Source organism: Aulostomus chinensis, chromosome 4, assembly GCF_037954235.1.
Source record: "Aulostomus chinensis isolate RoL2024-O1b breed Wild chromosome 4, RoL_Achi_v1.0, whole genome shotgun sequence".
NCBI classification, from domain to species: domain Eukaryota; kingdom Metazoa; phylum Chordata; class Actinopteri; order Syngnathiformes; family Aulostomidae; genus Aulostomus; species Aulostomus chinensis.
The window spans coordinates 5,402,923-5,425,573 of NC_141323.1; the positions used below are offsets into that span (position 1 = coordinate 5,402,923).

Here is a 22,651-nt window from a genome sequence, read left to right on the forward strand (position 1 = left end):
GAGATAAAGATGTGTTTCCTGCAGCTACAAAAGAGCAGAGTAAAAGAAAGAAAAGCTTCATCTGCCCTCAAAGACGTAGGAAGGATGCAGATTCCTGCCAAAGGTGGTTTTGCACCTTTCATGCTAAATTTGTTGTGTGCATGTGTGAACCTGTTTGGCTAGCACTGTTAATTTATTATTAACTACTCCAAAAATGTCCTGCATAACGTTCAGGGAAGATTTCAGTTAATGAGACTTCTGCTGAGATATCTGCTCAGGTCGCAGGTGGTTTTCACTGCTCCCAGACAACAGAATACATTCAAAGAACTTCAACAGTCTTTTCAAATTGTTGTCGCTCCAAAACAACAAGCTCAAAGATGCTAGTGTGACTTGGTTTTGTCCCCACTCTGGACTGATCTTATTGGTGAATGACTGCAGGCCAAAAAATGAGGCTTCGCTGTGTGGTCAGGCAGGCTGACGTGGTGGGCGCAGATGAGCAGACTAGATAGACCGGGGAGCCGGGAAGCCACTGACGATGACGTCTTGCTGTGGCGTCGATGAGCTGATAGCATGCAACCGGGAAACCTCCAGCGAAGGGCCTGGGAGCTTGTTATTGACGCCCTGGTTGGAGGCAGGGTTGATGGGTCAGAATGCTCAGGAGAATGACCCCAGCGCAGGCGCCAGAAGGACACGCTGCTCTGGAGGATGACCTTGGTGCTGTTAATGAAGGAGGAGCTACTGGAGGAGGAGGATGAGAGTGAAACCGCTGTGGCGTGGGCTCTCATTGTAACTGCAGGGGAGTACGGCTGCAGTGGACACGGCTGCAACTCCCCCAAAACTCCACTGGAGACCCACGTAGATCAAAGTGAACTGGACCCTGTGGAGGAATCCAGGGACCTGACTGGTGTCGAGGCTGGGATATGCAGGGTGAAGGCTTGGACTGGGGGAAACAGCTACCACGGCATCCCTTTTAGACAGTTGGACAATTATTATGGCAATTAATGAGTCGCACCAAGAAACCAAAGTCCTCATTAACGTCCTCTGTAAGACAAGCCGAGGGTTCTGGGTCTGTATCTGTGGTGGAGTCAATGACGAAACAATGACAAGGAGGCTCATCCTCTGTAAAAGGTGCGAGAGGAACACTGTGACAAATATGCTCCCGCAGCATCTTGAGCCGGGCAGGTCGAGCTGAGTTGAGTTAAGAAACTTGGAATTCTGCAGCTCTCAAGTTGAAATATTGGTTCCTCCAGCATGGTGGCAAAGGGAGAGAATGCTAATGGAATCATGAAGCAGCTTATCATGTGAATGAGAACAATAATGAGGAGACAAAGCAGAGACAAATCCATTGTAAGTGAGGTGGAATTATGACGGCTCAGTGGATTATAAAAGGCCTTGATCCAGTGGGAATTGAGAAACACTCGTTTTTACACTCCGTCGTAGACACAAACACACTCAGACACAAATATGTGCACAAGCAGTGTCAGAAACACGCAAACGTTCTTCCGTGCTAATATCAGAACACATATGCATATTATACAAGTGCACACAGAGAATAAAGCGCGCAGACATAAACGTCAAATCTTAATATCTACTCATGCTGCCAGATAATTGAATTAATTCAGCTGAGGAACAACTTCACAGATTAGCGACTTAACTTTTCAATAATAAGAAAAAAGTCAGCCAGGCGCGATAATTACATTTGTCTCAAATGAGGGCAGCTGTCGAAATGTATCGTGTGTCGCCATGTGTCCACAATTTAACCCGCACGCTTGCACGCACTCACGCACGCACACGCACACACACAGAGGCATGCATACCCACACATAACCACATGCACACAACACCTCCACTACGATAAAGACATTTATAGAGTAAGAAAACAGAGCAAAAGTGATGGAACATCCAGAGGACAAATCAGGCAGCCTTTACGTACATGTGAGTGGACACGTTTACTGTTGTTTCCTCACGTCTGCCTTCTGTGTTTGTTACATGATGTCGTTTATATGGCTTTTTACTTACGGAGGAGAAAGAAAGAGTTTAAATTAAAACCAGAAAAGAAATCATGGCAGGTTTTCTGACAGAGGCAGGTGAAGTCCAGAAGTCCTACAGGTGGAGTTCCTGCCAGGGAGCTGAGCCACCATCTGTCCCCCTCGTTTCCACTCTTCCTCTACGGCCCAACGAATTTTCAATATGTCTGGGAGATACTGATGGTTAAAAACACGTTAGCCTCATCTCTTACATGACAGGCTTTGCCAAGCAAATTCACACCGTGATGATTAAGCTCATTGTGGGGAGTTAAAGCGCTGCGCTGGATGGTGCTGGTGTTGGTGGCGATATTCCCCTCCAGCTGGGGGAGGAAGGTCTGTACATGCTGCCTCAGCAGTGCTGGCTACCTCCAGTTAGCCCTCGTATGTGGGTAGATAACATGGACTTCACAAATGTTATCGCACCAATTAGACTGACCTTCTGTGGTCAGACAAGTTGTTTTGCCAGAGTTGCTTGATGCTACAAAAGCAAATTATCCCCCATTTCCAAACCGAAACAGTGACGGAGGAGCAGGCCGCAGCCAGGACGGCTCCCTCCGATGAGCTTGAATGAAGATAAACGATTTTATCAAACAGCTCTCATATTTCTGATGCATTATAAACCAAGTTGATCGAATTGTGACAGTGACATGAGTCTGACCCTCCAGTGTTGCTGCTACAGTTCAACTTTTTGGGGGGTTTTCTTCGGTGTGTTGCATCTGTAAGCTCTGATAAAACCGATGTTGAATCCCCAAAAGTTGGCGCCACACCTCGAAACGTAAATCTTGCACAACGCACGTGTCAGTTTTCAATGAAAAATATTGTCAAATGGATGACATTTCGCTGGCTCTTGCTAGCGTTAGCCTGGCGGAATTCACCGCCTCTTCTTCTCTGCTGTAAAATGAGTAAACGCCAGTGGCAACACAGCAACGATGTGATTTTCAAGGGAGGAAAACGATCGCTTTGTTTGGGTAAAGTAGCAGTAAAGACGTGGTATTGGATCAGTACATAGACTTGTGCACTCGCTGAGTATCAGAGGCTTTCTCGCTCCTGGTATCGGAACAAGTCTAATAAGGTCATCAAGTCCGGGGCCAGCATAGCAGCGGACAGCCAGGTAGAGGGAGGGGATAAAGGTGTAATGTATATTTCATGGCCCCATGACACTGACTTCTGAAAGTGCACAAACAAGCCATAAAAATTCCAGAGGGTTCATTGAAATCCTCACCAGACACCCCCTCCATCCTTCGCTCCTTCTCTCCCTCTCTCCCTCTCTCTCAATATGTGGTCTCCTATTTTTGTCAGTACAAAGCTTCCCATTCAGGCTCCGATGACTTCTCTTATGCCAGACAGCGGTAGGCTTAACGGACAATGGCCACACGGAAACAAAAGGCAGTTTATTAGGCCGCAGATAGAGAGAGAGAGAGAGAGAGGCAGACAGACGGACGGAAAGAAAGAAAGAAAGAGTGGCACTCTGCGTTCCATTGTGGCTGGACTCGCATCCACATCTGGTGACCATGTGTGACCGGAGCAGCAGGGCTAATGATGGGCTTCCTGAGGCCAGCTCAATTAGGCCAGGCCTCTCCGGACTCCCAGAGAGAGAAGCAGAAAGAGAGACTATCGACATGCTGCTCCACTGTTTGTGTGTTTATGTACATGAGTCGATGTCCACTTCACGCACACACACACACACACACACACACATATATATATATATATATATATATTTATTTATTTACACGCTGTGACGTGTGTCTTAGATGTGTGCGTGCGTGTGTGTGTGTGTGTCCCCTCCATCCACCGTCCTCTTGCAGACTAACTAACAAGTCGTAAAGTCATTAACAGTGGCTGCAGCAACAGCCCAACACTTCCGGCATGCTAAAAACTGAAAGAAGAGCCTAAAAAGTGTGTCCTCCGGCATGTGTGCGTCCACGTCTGGTTGTGCGATGTCTGCTTTTGTGTCACAGTGCGTACGACTGCATCAAATCAGACAGATTCCGATGACAATAGCTTCCCTCGGTATTCCTGTGTGGTGATGTGTTCACCCAGGAGACACTGGCTGGAGAACACAAACCTGATCCGGAGAAGAGAAGAGCCAGTCTGTCTGGGTTAAAAGGCTATACTGGAGGAATTTGGTGAAATTCTTCTCATAATCATGTGTTGCTGATCAGATGTGTGTAATCAGTATTGCATAAGATTTGCACAAAAAAGAACTGGGGTCATTTGAGGCTCTCTGTTTCAGGATAAACATGTTGGGTGGGGAAGAGCTTTGTTCATAGCAACCCTGGGAGTCCACATACACACAAGTTCACGTGATGAAAAGTTAAAAATGTAACTGGACGTAACATTCGTCCTGCTTTTATCACCAGGTTTGTAAAATTAAAAGATGGATTTTATTCGGCTTCTGTAAGAACAAGAATAAAAAAATTCCAAATCCAACTTAATTTAACTAAACATAATCACGGGGTCTCTTTACCAACCCCAGATTGTTTTTTATATTTTGTTCAGTCAGATTTCATTAAAACCATTGAAAATTTACTCAGCCACTCATAAATGAGTGTTGTGTTTCTTTTGTGTGGTTTTTTTTGTATGCTTCCATTTTTGCCGATCAACAAAAAAAACTACTGTGTAAAGAAACTCTTGATTCACACTAAAAGGACAAACCTTTTAAACAGCCTTGGTGGAACTTTACTTTGTATTTGTACACGAGTTTGTGAGTTTCCTCTTGATGTTGAGGTGAGAGACAAATGTCACTGCGACAAATGACTTCCTCCATAACGTATCAGCAGCGTCGAACAAGATTTACCAGGTTAGTCGAGGGGTAAACTCGCCAGAAACGTACTGAGATTAAAACCAGATTAGGAAAGAGTTCTACACCACACAGCGAGTCTGATCAGTTGGGAGAAGTTCATCGTCCAGCTGAGAGGCAGGATCAGATGCACGGCAGCATTAAATTCAGCGTCAATTCAACATTGTTGGGGAAGCAGCTAACAGGTGTGGAGTCATGCAATTTTATGAGGATTTCAAGGGTAGCAGGGAGCAGAATGTCGGCACAGTCTGAAGAATGATGTTTGAATCCATCCATCCATCGTCATCTTCCGCTTATTCCTCCACATTAAGGGTCGCGGGGGGGGTGGAGCCTATCCCAGCGTCAACGGGCGAGAGGCGGGGTTCACCCTGGACAGGTCGCCAGTCCATCGCAGGGCCAACATACAGAGACGAACAACCATTCACACTCACAGTCACACCTACGGTCAATTTAGAGTATCAATCAGCCTCGTCCCCTCTTGATGTCTTTGGACTGTGGGAGGAAGCCGGAGTACCAGAGAGAACCCACACAGACACAGGGAGAACATGGAGACTCCACACAGAAAGATCCCGTGCTGCAGCCGGGACTCGAACCCGGAACCTTCTTGCTGTGAGGCCACAGTGCTGACCACTGCACCACCGTGCAGCCCCTGATGTTTGAATATTACAGATAAAAAGTTTCATGTTTCAAACAGCAGGAGAAGCGAAAGAAACAGAATGAGGACATTTAGATGTTTTTGCTGTTGCGCACAGCAGGATTTAAGAAGTCTTCAACAAGTCAGACCACCGATTTTTTTAATGTGTAAATCATGTGATCGTACCTGCACGCACAAGAGGATTCGGAGAACACTTGTTCATATAGAACAAGTTATCGCCAAGGACGAGGGATCAAACTTGACCTTAGGAAACGCGTGGACTCGTCATTCGCTGATGTCGGTGCTGCGTTGGCAAGTTGTGGCTGAGATGGTGCAGTGAGCCTGGTTTATGTGCAGCGCGAGAAGGAGGCGACTGAAGGGAAGTTTTGTTTGTATATCAACCAAGGTGATATAAAAGGCCAGCAGGTGGGGCTGTGCAGGGAGAAAACCTCAATCCCCAACACCTGAAGAGGCGCACGAGTAAGAGTAGCGCTCATGAGTTGAAGTCCAGAGGCGGACGGTGCTTCGTGAGCGAGGGGTTACACTAGCTACTAGCTAACGCCCTTGTTGCCCTCAACATTCCAGTCGCGGCTCCATTAGTCACTACAGGATTTAAGACTGGGGAAACGTAAGGACCATCTGGGTGGAGAAACATCCTTGATTCTAGAACATCTGGCCCGTCTGACCCAAAATCAGCTGGGCTGAGTGTGAGATCAGCTCCAGAGAGAGGATGAGCTAACCAGCCTAGAAGCAGGAACCTCTGCTCACCTCGCCCTCGCAGCTTCTTCCTCTCAGAGTAAATCAATCTTAGTCAACTGGAGCGTTCGATCCTGTCTGTTTCCACTTGCCTCTTTTGTGTGACTTTTCAAATGGTTTCCGTGGTTACGTGAGCTCTTGGTGAAGTGTTTCTGAAGCATCATGTGGACACGATCACAGTTGATTATGTGACAACTGCCGTCCAAACTCAGCTGTGTGTAGCAGTGTAACCCTGACCATGAGGATGATGGTGGCATCAATGGCGCAATCATGACATCAGGAATAAAGGCTACAACAAACAAGGTTCCAGCAAACTGGTCGCTCTTACAGTGACACCACACAACAGCACCTGCTGGAGCTGCAGCCAGTTCAGCTTTGATTAGTTCTTAATAATGCAGACGTTCCTTTACTAACACAGAGACTCGGGTCATGAGGTGTGGTTGACGGCTTCAGAAAGGCAACAGGGTCAGTAGTGGTTTTCCAAGTTCGAACAGGGAAGACAAACATCAAATTTTTCCACATTTTTTTTACAAAACAAATTCACAAGTAGCCTGAAAGTGAGATGAGCAGCGTGAGACTGTGTATGGTGATAACTTCAAAGGTTCGTCTGCTGCCAGCTGTGAGTGGATTTCTGTGTTTCGGTGGTTTGGGTGCGCTCGCGTTGGGTGTAAACTCACGTGTGCGCCAACATGCTCCAGGGTCGTGTAAACCCTCGTGAAATAGTGCAGAGAAATGGAGACTTTGTTAGCGTAGCAAATCAGAACTTTCCCTCAATGAACTGTAACAGTGGCTTTGATCGACCATCGAGGGGAACTGCACGGCCTGCTCCGAGGCCTAGAACCCACCGGCCCCGTCTACATCTCCACAGGAGACGAGTGGACACACAACAGATGATTACAACACATAGATCTCTCTCTCTGTCCCTCTCTCTCTGTCCCTCTCTCTCTCTCTCTCTCTCTTCACCCCTCCCTTACTCTCCCTTTGCCACCACAGAACAAAGCAAGTTAACCTTGAGCAGCACAGCAACTCTCTGCTGGCGTCTGAGGAGTTATTAGGAAAGTGATTAAGTGAGATGGATGATACTTTAATTCCCTGACAAAAATAATGGCTCCTTCCTGTTGTTTAATCTTCAATCTTCATTACATGGGGGGGGGCTCGAGAGAATGTGGTTGGTAGCCAAAAGAAGGCGGCAATAACAAAGGACACCATCAAGGATGGTCTGTTTACACGGGGAATCATGATGGAAAGTGCAAAGGGGGATTTTAGAATGGAGCTGGAAAAAAAACACATTTCAGCTCGATTTTCTTGTTGCATCTATTTGACAATAAATCAGTTTAATTAGAAACAAAAACACCAAACTCTCCTCTGATTCTCATTCTTTCATTTGGGATTTTGCTGAGGATTCACACTCTCACGGCGCTACATGCTCAGCCAGTACCAGATATGATTTGGGACTAATTTGTTTGTACAGAATCATTCGTAGAAGTGCTTAATTGTTTTTTGACTGAAGTCAAGTCTCAGCCAGGTCGCGCCCCAACCCCTGCTAAAGACGATCATGGAGGAGGAGGAGGTGCTGAAGGTTCTGGCCGTGGCCTGGCCTCTTTTTCTCACTCCGGATAATTCATCATAAATCGACGTTTAATGACAGGAACGGAAACCGAGTCAGGACGTATATTATTATTATTTATTTTTTATGCTGCAATGACACAATCAAATACGGGGAGAGCAGCACCAGATAGTTCGAGATAACGTCCTAACAGTGCAAGTCGGGCTCTTCTCAGGTTCAACAGAGGTGAACTTTGCAGATGTGAAACAAATGTGAAGTAAAAACAGCCCATTTTAGATGAGTTCATAATTTCTCGTCTACTTTGGTGAGGCACCGAGGCGCCAATCAGGAACGGAGGTGCGCTGAAATCTCTTCTAAAGTTACTATTTTATAAGAAGTGAGAGAAAAAACTCTGCAAATTCAGAAAGAAAGAAAATTGTGGAAACACTGCAGTTATTTGCATTCAGCAGGTTCAGGGTTTGTTGAAGAGTACTTGGACTACTAAGTTTGCATGTTTTTACAAGGATGGAGCGATAACCTCACTACTGTATGCAGAGAAAGGCCACACTGTTGCAGGATGGTTGCCACCTTGTGCAGAACAAAACTGGATTTTCAAGAGGAGCAGGTTCAGTTCTCACTGTTCTGGTGTCCCTGAGCCAACCATTGAACCCCCATCATTTTCCTGTGGCACCGCTACCCTGACATTGACCTCCAGAGGAAAGCGGCAGGCGAACACTCCTCATTTTGGTGATCAGTCCAGTGAGGGAGAAAACAAACAGGTGGTAGGTGCAACCTCTGCCATCCTGCAGCGCAGGGAGGTCAGAACACGGGGTCAGCTGAGAGCGCCGGGACAGCGTCAGGCACATGAACACTTCAGCTCAGCCGATGCTTCTCACTTCTGTTTCTTAGTAGCTTTGTTGATGCTTCGGTGAACGGATAGAAAAAAGACCCACAACACTTTGTTCACCATTTTAATCTGGAAAAAGCAACACACACGTTGCTCTGTTGCCTCTAATATGCTGACGTGTACATTAGAACTCCTTTTGTTCTCCGTGTTCTGAGTGCAGCGATGAACTACGACAACTGATTTATCTCCGAAGTCATGGATGAATATTGAGCTGAATTCTATGAGGAGGTACAAACAATAATAATGCTTAATAATGGAAAGATTCAGTTCATTTTGGTCCCGATCGATCACTTGGACACATGTAAATTAGAACCTGATTAAAAAAATACTGGAAGTTTGCGTCGAGCACAGAAAATCAAATAGCAATTTTTTTTAAAACTTTAAGACACTGAGTTCTATCCTGTTGATTATACTCAATATAAAAGAGCAGTAGAGAAAATTGGGTAACGTCTTTGTACTTTGGTCACTGTTAAAACCCTTTTTCTTCTCTTTGAAGATGTTCTTTTCAGGGACAGTCAACCAGTTTTCAATGGCTGCCTAATGGTTGAATGCAAATAGATGGACCGCCACTGCAACCATCAGCATGCAGATGAAAGAGGTCCCAGCGTGTCACGCAGACATTTTGACATCATATCTGTGCATGTTTAAGCATTTGCGTGTGTGTGTAAGTGTGTGTGTGCATAAATACACATGTGATGAACTGACTGGAGCCTTGTCTGGTGCTGGCTGTCCCTCTGTACAATAGGGGCCGTAGCAACTACAGAAACAATTCTTTTAATCTAGTGTATCTTTTCGCTGCGTCTCGGTCTGATGTCCGACTGTACAAAGAAAGGTCAGGGAGGGCTCAGTTTGGGTGGGTGGAACAAACAACTGTGATTTCTCTGTCTCACTCTCTCTCTCTCTCTCTCGCTCTCTCCCTCTCTCTCTCTCTCTCTCTCTCTCTCTCAGTGAGCCTTCAAGGTCTGCTTTTGGCATGAAGTTACAGTTAGTTTACTTGCCATCAAACAAAGATCAAAAATCTAAGTTTTTTAATAGAGTTTGTGTGCATGCTTGATGTTTTGGTGCAGACAAAAAAAAAAGAATGACAGTAGGAGTTTGTAACTTTCTAATAAATGAACTCTGCCCGGGAAAGTTCTTGCTCTCGCTCTCTCTCTCTCTCTCTCTTGCTCTCTATCTCTCTCTGTTTCCTGCTTTGTTCATCCTTTCCCATGTGGTATCTGCTGTCCGTAATGATGGATTCCAGTTTGATCTGAAAATGATTTCTTAGTCCAAAACCATCCCAGAGCAAAAAGGCATGTTAATCTTGCTCCCCTGTTCAAGGGGGGTCGGGGGGATGAGGATTTAGGGCAGGAGGAGAGGTATGGGAGGAGAGAGGGGATCAGTGGAGGTAGAGAGGAGATGAATGCTGCCCCTGTTCCTGAGTAAACAGGAAGTCTCCATCCCTCTGACTCTCTCTGTCACTCTCTACCTCCTGCATCTCTTTCTCCCGGGCTTCCCCCAAAATCTGACCTGTGAGAGTTTAACTGGAAAAGAATAGAGATGTAAAAACAAACAAGTGACAAGTGACGTCCAGAATGTCTCACAGCCTTCTCGTTACACCACAAGGAGTCCAGATAGTTGGCAATCTGGACACGCAGATCCTCAGTGGGCCCTAATCCCCCTATTTCTTTAAGAGAGAGAGGGAGCAGAGCGGAGGAGAAAGGAGGCATTGTGGCTCGAGACAGTGCAGTTAAAAAGAAGAGCGTACAGTACCAAATTGAGGTCGCAGCAAGACAATGGCTGCCCTTCACTGGCTCATTCACGCACGGTCTCCACACAGCTCTATCAAACGCCTCTTTCTTTTCTTCTTCCCCTCCTCTGTTCTGTTCTTTCTCTTTCTTTTCTCTCACGTCCGCCTTTCTTCTCCTCATCACAGAGGGACAGGGGATAATGAAACTCCGGCTCACCCAGGCTGTTCTGGGGCCTGTTTCAGAGAGGAGGAGCTCTGTCTCTGTCTCTCTCTCAGTCTCTCTCTCTCTTTCTCTTTCTCTCTCTCTCTTTCTCTCACTCTTCTCAATGGCCACCTTCTCATCTTGTGTTCAATGCCCCACACCGGCTCCACCCACTACTTAAGTTTCATAAGGTTTTGCTCAGCAGGAAGTAGTTTTCTGGCTCTTATAGTGATGCCGTGTTTCACCGGTGGCAGCGTAGACCTCACGGTTTTCATTATCTTGTTAAAGATCCTCGTCTTTCTTGTGGAGAAACCCAGAATCTCTTAATTTGCACAAGCATGCTCAGTTTTTTGTGCATAATCCTAATCCTGGACTTTCCTTTTGTTCTTGTCGGAAAGTGCAGTGTTCTGAAGGTCTGGTTAGAGGTTTAGGCCCAAATATCATTTAGCTGGGCTTCAGGATAGAGTGCATTGATTAAGATACACAAAAATACATAATTATAAAATAATAAAAAATAACAATCAATATAGAAAATGTCCAGTCGTCTCGCCTGGAGCTCCTGGCTCATGATTCCGTGGGTTGTAGGGTTGCAAAGGTAGAAGGCATGAATGAGCCGGCGACTCCACGGTGAGGAGATTGGAGCAAATGTGTCCCCGTTCATTCAGCGGGGAGAGCAAAGTGGTTGGTTGGGACTGGACTTTCCTCAGAACCTTTTTCAACGATCATTTCTGTATTTTCAGCCACTGGCAAACTCATATGCCAGGAGAATCATCGATTTTTATGGCGGCTCTGTTGAAATCATCAGCTAATTTCTGGCCACTTGATACTTGGGCTCTCAATCACAGGAGAGGCTGACAACCGAAACACTGATGCGCCATCCCACTGCACAACCCGTGTACTCACGACTTAAAAGCTTATACATCCCTCAGCGTTGCTTCTTTCCTGCTTTTCCTACATATTAAAAGAATGATTGAAAGGTGTTTTTTTTGTTTTTGGTTTGTTTTTTGTCCTGAATTCACCTTCTGACCTCGGAGAAATATATTTAGAACAGTTGGTACATCCAGTCCATACAAGCTAAAAGACAGTTTCTCCAATTCTTTGCAGAAATACGTAATTGTCATTGCCTGTTCACATGTATTCAGATCAGTCTAATAAAGGCTTTGCATTGTTTTAGGATACACAAAAGTCTCATTCACTGAGTCACACATCATATGGATTGCTTGTAAAAAAAGAAAAAAAAAAGAAAAAAAAAGAGCATGAACATTAAAATGTTTCCTTTCTCCTAATGAATAGATTTGTGGTATTCACTGTTTCACAGACATAAAACAGAAACACATTTTTTTAAGTGAAGAGGGCAAAAGCACCTTCAGGCTATCTGGACCACAAAGCCTGGTGATCCACAAACCTAATTTGGCTTGGCAAAACGAATCGTTCAAAATGGATCGAATAGAGTCGACTTGAGGCCTTGAACTAATTTATTGCGAGACAAGAGGAGAAACAGGGATTGGCATTGTTATTCAAACAACAGAAAAATTGTCTTTCAATCGCAGTCAAGCACAGGGAGTTCAGTTGCCCGCGGGGGTTGAGCACATGATGATTTTAAGGTGACCATTATTTCCCCACTGGAAAGATCGCGCTGATGATGTTTTGGTCGTCAAGTGCTCTCGGTGTGAGGCAATCGTCGCTCGTATACAATGGCGCGCACAGTTGAAACTGTGTAAATGTGCACACTTAACAAGCACCTCGAGGAACTTACAGATATGCACGTCCTCATTTCCTGCTTGGAGTCAAGTGGAAGAGATGAGGACAGACTTTGGGATGGAGGGGAGAAGGTGAACCCTGGATCAGACCTCAGGGTCGGGGTTGGGTTTTAGCCGTCATCATTCAGTGTTCGTGTGGGAGGAGCTCAGCGACAGCTAGGAGTGCGAGAACGTTTCCTTAAAATGTTAAGAAAAGTTTAGAAATGCTGCAAAAGAGGAAATGTGAATCACGGCCGTCTCGCTCAAGTGGCTTGAAGCCACTAGGTCGTGCTGCAGTGCGTATTTCTGCCAGAAGATGGCGCTATAGACAGTGTTGCTTTGGCGCTAACAGGCAGTAAAGAAGAAACACAAGGGTCGGCGATTTCGGTGGACTACAGCTGAAAAATGGAGCTTGTACAAGCTGTGATTAGGCACCGAGTGGTGTTGGACGTGTCGCTGCTGTCTGGAGGCGGAGGCGGGGCTTTGGGATGCTGGAGCAGCTGGAGTGGAAGATTTGCCAGTTTAAGCGAGTGAGGAGTTTTTACTCGTTCATTTGCACATTTTCTCAAGCTTTGAAGAAGACAAAAGTCACCTCAGTGTCGTTTCCCTAAAATGCAAAAATCGTAGAACACCAACGTGCGCATCCTAATCCCTTCCAGGAAACACTGCCAATGCAACGCAAGTTCCTGCCGTTTGACAAAAGTGACAAACATGAAATTACTTTCATAATCCAAAAAAATGTGTTGTTGCCTTTAATTCATCACACCAGGTCATTTTCCTTCCCACCAAATAGACCAACAGGACGCCTCTGACACATTGACAGCATTTTTCTTAAGAAAAACAAGCCGTGATTATTAACAATGTGTTGTCCATGTATCAGTCTTATCTTCACCAAGATCACCAGCCTGATCATCACTCTCCGATTGGTCAGGAATGGTCACATGACAAGGATATTTAAAGCATACATTTCCCAGAGACAAGTACAGCCTCACCACAAATGTCACCACAGATAACTTATGGATATTTAGGTCTATTTTTTAGTGCTCAATTAATACGTCAGTCTCAAATGATCAAATAGTCATAAATATTTAAATGCTTTAAAAATTCAGGTATGAAAAATCCGGCTTCAGCTCATTTATGTACTCATGCACCTAAATGAACTTTCTAAATGAAGGTCAGATATGTGGTGGGAGCTCAGCTGTCACTCAGAGCGTCTCCAAAAATGTACAGGCTCTTCGCATGTCAGGCAGATGATACGTACGTACCAGAAAAACCAGACAACAGGCGGCGAGCCGAGCGAGCCGGGACTAATGGAGCTGTTTGTGGACGTGGTGAAGGAGGTGCAGCTCTGTGGAGCCCTGGAAACAGACAGCAGGTCAAGTGTGACCTTCCAATCTTACACACGGCACAGCCACTCACTTGTTGTAATTACCTGTCACCCTGCAAGGATGTGTGTATTGTTGTGTGTTAAACAGGATGTAGGGTCATAGGAGACAGCACTTGACCTCACGTGCAACACAATCCTGCCTTTCTCATAAATTACACAAAAAAGGCGTCCACAGACCCCACACACCTACCTGAGACCCTGACTCCCCCGGTTGTCCCCCAGTTCTGTCTCCCAGTAATTACCTGTGGGCCGCTGGTGGCTCGGGGGACCATTGTGTCCTGCTTGCGTGGCACTCAGGGAAATGTGGGATTGATGCGCACTCAGCGACCTCTCTGATTGGGGTTAACAGCGGCCTCATTTGCATGAGGAGACGGTGCTTTCATTAGCTACAGTAGCAAGACCTCAGGTGTGGAATACACACATGGACCCGCACATTAAACACACACACACACACACAAGCACAACACACACACACACAGGCACACAAGGTGAGTTTAACCTTTAAAAAGACACAGGACTGTTCACTCCCTCTGTGTCTCTATAAGGTATTATCACATTTATCATTGTGATCAAATTTTTTTGCTGACATTTAGAAAATGTCTGATGATAGTACACATTTGGACTCAATGAGTAAAAAATAGGGGGGCACCTCCTGAACCTGCCAGGCTTAGTGGGGTCAGGTAGAGGGGCTGCAGAGGCAGGGCGGAGCTGCAAAACAAACCACAAATCCAGGATGGAAAAAATAAAAGTCAACTCGATTTAACTGCCCCCTCGAATGATGCAAAAAAAAAAAAATGGCTGGTGGAAGAGATGATCTGTGAAAGACTCACAGACAACAGAACAGAATAAATACAACTGAACTACACGACGGAAGAAAACTAGAACATGAAACTGAGAGCAGAAAGGCCCAAACCTCTCAGTCCCTGACAGAAATCATGATTGGGAGCCACTGAATATGCGTCAGACACTCAGCATGTTCACTTGCGATCTTGGACACAAAGGAAACTTCTGCACTCACAAAAGAAGCGTCGCTCCTGTTAGTGCGTGGGACGTCTTTCAGATTAACCGTCCACTCGTGCTAAAGCTGCCGGTCCACATTCCTCCAGTGACCTCAGGGCAGCTGTTGACGTTACTTGCTGGAGGTCAGTGTGAGCTTGTTAGATTCTTGACTGAAGCACATTTTAGATATGAATAAAGTTGCATCAGGTAGCAGGTAAACCATCATCCACCTGTGATGGGTCTTTGAAGGGAATCGAATCTTTCCATGAGCGATTCAAATGAACGGTTCATTGTTGTTCCTCACTTGTGATGCAGTGAAACAGTCGTCAGTCAGAGTCAACAAGAGAAGGATGAACGTTTCCCTACAGCTCCGAGCTTAACTGCTGTCTGCACTGTAGCTTGTAGTACATGTGTCGTTAGTAGCCTCCTGCTCACTCTGTGTGTGTGTGTGTGTGTGTGTGTGTGTGTGTGTGTGTGTGTGTGTGTGTGTGTGTGAGAGAGAGAGACAGAGATGTGTGGAGTTTAAGGAAGGCAGGGAAATGTGGCAGACTACAAAGAACAGCTTTTGACAAGCAGGAACTGGTTCCTGTTGTTCATACCAGAGAGTCGTTCAAAAGATTCGGATCATTTGTTGTTCAGAACTGAACTGAATCATGGATCCAACACGACCATCTCTGGGAGCTTCTCTCTTCACACGCTAACAGACGCAGGCTGTCGACCACACGTGGAGGTCACAACTGAGATGTTCGACCTAGATTACTTCAACCAATCACAAGGTCTCCCTCCTCACACCTTCCTGACACTGGCGTTGTCCCTCAGCCAGACCTGCACCCACATGAAAAGATCAATAAAACCCTGGATTAAGATTCACTTAACTTTGTGGGTGTTTTTTCCCCAGGGTCTTATAAAAAATAATGCTATCTTTTAGAATTGTTGACCAGAAGTCAGTGCTAATTATTAAATTATTTAAAGAAGTTTCTGACTCCATCATCTAAACACATCCACAGAGAGAGAGAGAGTGTGTGCATGCTAGACAGTGTGCAACTGCAGCTCAGTGCAGATCTGAAATGGAGTCACGCAACAAAGTGGACACTTCACTCAGTGACACCTACGAACACACATGCACACACACACACTCACACACACTCTCCCACACTGTCCTGTGCCATCATGTATAATTCAGCGTGTGGCCGGGCGGGCAGATGCCTCATCCCCAGGGGGTCCCATCATGCCTTTGCTAAGATGAAACATTTAACAGCACAGGACAAAATGGAACACGCTCGACAAATAAACAGGAAGGTTTTCTGGGAGAACACATACATACGCACACACACACACACACACACACACACAGCTTTTAGACACACATAAACATTACATTCACAGTGTGTCTATCACATGGTTGCTTTAAGACACACATAACCTTTTCATTATTTCCACACATGCAAAGCTCAATTAAAATTCCACATATATTTAGAACCTTTTTGAAAATTTACTTTCAAGTGAACCACATTTCATGGTATAAGTACATTTGGACTCTTCAGGACGTTCCGTACCAGAATATTATGCCAACCCCCAGAGACCTACATGCAGGGGCGGGCACACACACACACACACACACACACTCTCTCTCTCTCTCTCTCTCTCTCTAGAGGTGGGCTGTTACTCTAGTCACCTAACAACTGTAAGAGGGCTTTCACAGCAAACAACACACGATATTCATTCCATGTTTCATAATCAGTGCAAGATGGGGTAAAGAGGAGGAAGTGTGTGTGTGGTTGTGTGTTGTGTGTTGTGTGTTGATGGCGAGAGATAGTCTATGAAGACCTGGATAGAGGCCAGGCTGGTAGTAGACTTGGAATATTAATCTGTTCTAACCTTGACCCAGGAGGGGCAGAGCCTCCGCTGATGACATCACAGGAGATGACATGAACACCTCCCTACAGTGAGGCATGACTTCACGCTCTATCCGCTCCCCATTCCCCTTCCCTTCCCTTTTATAATCCCACTCCATTTCATGTAATTAAATGTTTCCTTCTCACCCCTTTTTCATCCACCTCGCTTTCCCCGCCTTTCTGTGACCTCACACCCTCGCCACTTCACCCATCAAGACCCGTCTGGTCTTTCCATCCAAGCTTGACTCTACATATCTGGTGTTCTCCAAGCTTGTTCTTGAGTCCCCTCTTCCCCTGCCTCGTCTCTCCTTCACCTTGTCCACGCCGCCTCTCCATCATCCTTCAGTCTCTTTATCCATCCAGCAGCATACATCCAGGAAGAGAAAATGAAAGGACCTCTGCGACTTGAAGCGCTGACGGGAAATACTGCGAGAGTTCAACTGATCTCAGTTTTGAGTTGGGGAGCGTGTACAAGAGGGTTACCAGGGCAACCAGGAAAGTTCACAAGTGACCAACTGTCAATAGCGAAGTGACAGCCGATGAGCAGCTTCACAACCTCTCTCTTTTTCCCTGCACTCACCTTTCCTTTTCTGGCCCCTGATTTGTCCTGTTCTTCCCCTCTTCCTCACTCTCCCTCCATCATCCTGTTGTTTTTCTTTGTTGATTTGTTTTTGGTTCTGGCTATACCAGTGAATACTCTCTCTCTTTTACATCCAGATGTCTCTCTCCCCCATTTCTCCCTCTTTCAGCCCGCTGCCAGGCTACCACAACCCAAACTGTTCAGCTGCAACTGTTCCAAGCCCAATAATTACAGCTTGTCAGAAAGAATTAATTTTCTCATTTCTCATAAAGACGTGTTAAAAATTACCATGTCATTATAACGCCACCGCTCTCTGGAGGCACCAACGAAAACCAAATTTAATTTCGGGAATTCTTCACTCGCACATTAAATTAAACACATAAATAAGAGTTTAGGAATTGGGGGGAGGTTGTTGGGGAGGGGGAGCATATGTTCGTTATGCCGGCCCCAGCTCTGGGTAATGGCCGTCGTATTGTTTTGATGGGCCCAGCTATTGGTAAGCACCAATACATTTGCATGATCACCATCATGGCAGGCGAGCGAGCTGCCAATTAGCTCCCGTACAGCTCTGGACAGTGTTTGGAGAGAGAGAGGACAGGAGAGCTGCTGAGCAAGAAACACACACCAAGATAGAGAACAGAGCTCATTAAGAACAAAGTATGGAGAGTAGCATGTTCACTACAGAGATTACTAGCTACGTGTGGCGTGTCACTGAGGCTAATAGCTGATTTACAGTCCAATAAAGCTTTGAATTCAATGGCGCAGAGAATTTCAAGGCTGCAGACTGTGAATGATGATGCAAAAAAAAACAAATAGTTTAACGTCTATTTTCATTTCAAGCGGTCACAAGGGTTCAGAAACAATAAATTATACTGGACTTGTGAGTTCAAAGGTTATGCATGCAGTTGTCAATCTGTGTAATACTCTTATCTCAAACAGCAAAAATGGCCGAACCCTAGAATGGCATGACTATGAAATCCTGGATTCCCAATATCTTCTCCAAGATCTCTTGTACTCTACTTTTTTAGGTAGCTGTGTATCAACCTTGTCTGCATGCTGACTTCATCAGTTTTTCCAAACATTTACAACAGGCTGACACTCGATGAGAGTGTATGATAGGCCTGTAGCGGGACAGTTTATAGGAATGTGCATCTTTTTGGGAAATTTGTTTTTTTGCTCATCATTTTTAGAGCCAGTCAAGCAGGTAGAGACCCTGCTCTCTTCTCCGTGTGCATTTGGTAGCTCCAGATCCCCCACCAGACAGATGCTAACTGCTAGTTAGCTTAGCTTTAATGAACGCTAGCAGTGTCTTCGCCTGTATGAACAGCACACGGCTTGTGCTTGACATTTGCTGTGTAAAAACTTGAAAATTAGAACAAGTTACTTTACCAGACACTTGCATGGAGCCACTGGGACTCCCTCCACCTCCCATCCTCTAGTCTAGTCTAGTATAGTCTAGTCTGGTCTGGTCTGGTCTAGTGTAGACCAGAGGTGATGGGGATGTGTAACATCAATGGACCTGGTCCCAGGTAAGTAGAATAACAATATATTTCAATTTTCTACATTTTTTTCAAAGCGAATGTTTCATGCTTAATGTGGGCGAAGGCCGTTTTGGAGAAACAGTTTTGACTCTTTTGTGCTCCACTGCTAGCATTCATTGCTACTAAGCTAACTAGCATACACAGATAAGCTACAGTAGTCAGAAGGGACTGTTATGATTAAAGCCCGTCATGTTGATTAGCTCCAGTGTTACCAGGTCTTTTGTGGGTGCGTTCAATGTTGAGGGATCGTTCTGCTGCAGAGCTCCTCTGTCCTTCCTCTCACCAGCTGCAGCACCTGCCCTCAACCCACAATGCACTGCGTTTTGGTTCCCTTCATAAGTTCTTCGGTGCCAGTATGCACCTGTAATTTTTGTTGAGATTGAATTGAAAAGTGTGAAAGTCCAAAGCCAACATGTGAAAGACTTTTGATGCTGCATGTGTGTTGACGCTCATGGGTGATGTTCTACAGGCTACAACTCGTGTTGTTATGGTTTCCTATTATAGTCCTCACTTTACTGAACAGCTGCGTCTTTGTCTTCAGCGTTTTTATTCGGGTATTTCCCAAAAGACTTCCATGTGCCACCAAATTACATTTTTATCTTAATAAAAAAGACATTCAACTGATTAAAAAGGTGTTTTCTTGAGTGACGCATCTATTTGTCGACATGTGTAAGATCTTCAACTCGAGCCGCTCGTGCGTGAGCTGTCGCAGAAGAAGATGAAGGTGATGGGGAACTCCCGCCATGAAACCATCTCAGACACAACACAGATGAACGGGTGTCCCCTCCGACTCTGGTACAGCAAACACAGGGACTTTCCCTGCCTGCAGCACAGAAAACACACATACACACACACACACACACACACACACACACACACACACACACACTCACACACACTCCCAGGGACACACAGAAAAAAGGTCACCCCTGGTTGACACACACACAGTGGGCAGACACATGGCTGACCTGACAGGGCCTCGACAAACACTTGTACGCTCACACACGCTACACAAACACACTGACGTATACACACACACAGAGGCCACGGTCAGTGGAGCCGGTGCCAGCTAAATCCCCTCAACAGAGCAGTGATGAGGTCGCAATCTGTGATCTTGACACACACTGTCAGGACTTCCTCACACACACACACACACACGCGCACACACACACACACACACTCTTTCATGGTGATTTATCTAGTAGTTTACTGACTCCAGGCCTTGTTCTCTTTACAGCGCTATCCTCGACTTTTTTGACATCGCAGCTGCTTCACCACGTCAGAAAGTTTTTGTAAAAATGCCATAACATTTACAGAAATCAATGTTTCCTACCAAGGGGGCCGGCGTGGCTCAGAGGTAGCGTAGCCATCTAGCAACCATGGGGTTGCCGGTCTTATCCCCTCTTCCCCCGGTGACCACGTCCAAGTGTCCTTGAGCTGGACACTGAACCCCTGATTGCTCCTGATGGCCCTGCGACGGACTGGTGACCCGTCCAGGGTGAACCCCGCCTCTCACCCAATGTCAGCTGGGAAAGGCTCCACCCCCTCTAATGTATTTAGAGGAGTAGAAGTTCTTCCATAGAACCCTTAAAGACTGACAAGACGCTGAGAAACTCTTTCAGTATCACCGAAGATACAAGCAGAGAGTGAAGCAGCTTCTGTCCATTGAGGGAAAAATGAAAATAGACTGTTTTGCTGGAGTCGGTACATTCCAACCTCCTCCTGGTGTCCTTGTTTCAACAATTGCAACAGTGTGTGTGTATTTTGGTGTGAGAGTGGCATCAACGTGTACTGTCTTAACTGGCATCATGTCATCCGCCAAGGAGGTCATGTGATCATCAGATATATCTTGTATGTGCGTCAGCAGGACAGTTTGGTGATGGAGCTCTCCATCCTGAAGGCTGTTCTAGGCCATGAGCAGCATGAGGCTCTTAACGGTATTTTTCTGGACATGTAGGAGAAAAATTACATTTCAGGTTTCAGTATCATCCAGTTCTGCATCTGCGATCAAGGGGAGCCATTTTGGTTGATAACTCTGAAAAATGTGTCATTCTTTGATGAGATTAGTTGACACCATGTATTTAATGCTGTGAATCGGTGACAAACCAAATTGTTTTAGAGGATGGGAAGAGAATCTACAAACAGACTGCGATGATGCAGATTCATATTCTGAATCCACGCAGCCTTGTTGGGATACGCCCTCTAGTGGGGATGAGAGGTTGAGGCTGTCCCACCGGGACAGTGTAAGAAGTGTTAACCTCCTGTTGAGTCTTGGGTAAAATGTGAAAGACAGTGTGACTTTGTAATCCCAGTAAGAGATGAATCGTCTCTTTTGATCATCAACCCACTAACTGGTTAACTGGGTGAGGCGGAGTGAGACTGTTAGCATCAAACAGTGGAGCTCTTACCAGTAACGTGTTGAATCAACGTGAAGAGTCGCACTCGGGTCGTGAGCCCACTCGCTCCTGGAAGAGCACAAGAACACAACAGATGATTAGCACTCCCAAGTCGATGTAGATGAACTTTAGGATGAGAACAGAAGTCTCAAAGAGAACGATGCAAGCCGAGGGCAGGGCGCTATTCTGTCACAAGGTGTGCAGCAGCGCCCTCTACCGCATGACAGCGTTGAGAAAAACGCTCGTCAGCGGAAGGGAAAGGGTGAGTGCTCAGGCTGCCGATTGCTGGTAATCACACTCTACTTCATCGTTTTACACACTCCAGTCGTCTTCACATCCGGCCATTTAAGACAGAAATGAAATGACATTGTAACGGTCACATGTTGAAGGATGTTAACAGGAAGTGTGTGTTCATACTGTACCAGTGTGATGAAAGACAGTAGTCAGAGTGAAATGAGGGAAGAAAGACTGAAAAATTAAATCTCAGAACAAAGTTTCTTACTTTGGTTCAAAGATCCTCCCCTCGTTCTCCCTCACCCCTCCTCACTCTGGCTCCCTGCGTTCCTCCCACCCCTCACCCCCTTCCTAACAGAATTCTTCCATCTATAAATATCAACAAGAGAGTCTATAGAACTACATACACACATACTGTAAGCACACACACCAGCCTAAACCAATGAGCACAGTGGTGTATTGTGCCAGCAGAGCCAATACACACTTCCATGGCCATTACTCCCCATGGAAACAGTCGAGCGCGTTCGCACACACATGTGATGTTGACGTTGTTCCTGCACAGTGGCTGCCTTAGACAATAAGCTATTTCAGGGCCAAATCACTGACAAAAATCCATTTTTCCACCCCACTAAAAAGATCAGGAATGAGGGAGGGAGAAAGAGCAGGATGGAGCGGAAAGCTGAAATCAAATAAACAGTGGCGTACATCTCTCTTAAGCTGGATTTATCTCCGTATTTTGTCATCATTCTAATTTATTCCCCAACCTGCTTACAATTACTGCCTTTTCAAAACTCATATCGCCGGCGTGTTGTTGTTCTGGCTGAGATTGCGTGGTATCTGCACATGAATGAGCGGGGGACTTGCATAAGGTGGAAAAGCTCCTAGTGTACTTTTGTAGATTATCCACTTGATACCAATTCATTTTCTCCCTCACTTGTCACAGTTTTGTAAAGGAGGCAATGTAGGACAAACACACACACACACACACACACACACACGCGCGTGCACTGAGTACTGTAGAGGAAGGGAGTGGGCTCATCATCTTTAGCTGTGATTACAACACTTGGCAAGCGCTCCCCTGCCTGTTTGTCTGCCTATTGCCTTACAAATGGATTAGTAAACCCTGTTCCATTTGTGTGTGTAGCTCCTCTTAGATTTAGGCTGACTTACAAATAACACCAATCAGATTTGGGAGCAGTGTTTCCTGAGGAAATATTGGGCGATGTGATTTGGGGATAATGGTGTAGTTGATGTAAATGTTGGAACTGTGAGTTAGCATATTTGCGTATCTTTAAAA

General features: G+C 45.7%; 1 protein-coding gene across 2 annotated transcripts in view; it reads right to left on the bottom strand.

Annotated features, from left to right (window-relative positions):
* The window catches only part of sox5 (SRY-box transcription factor 5), a 183,366-nt gene that overhangs the window by 115,458 nt on the left and 45,257 nt on the right, over positions 1-22,651 (bottom strand). For both annotated transcript variants that reach the window (XM_086201199.1, XM_086201196.1), the window contains exon 3: positions 21,133-21,189. In XM_086201199.1, coding sequence (XP_086057325.1) covers positions 21,133-21,189 — 57 coding nt within the window. The remainder of the gene's footprint in view (positions 1-21,132; positions 21,190-22,651) is intronic.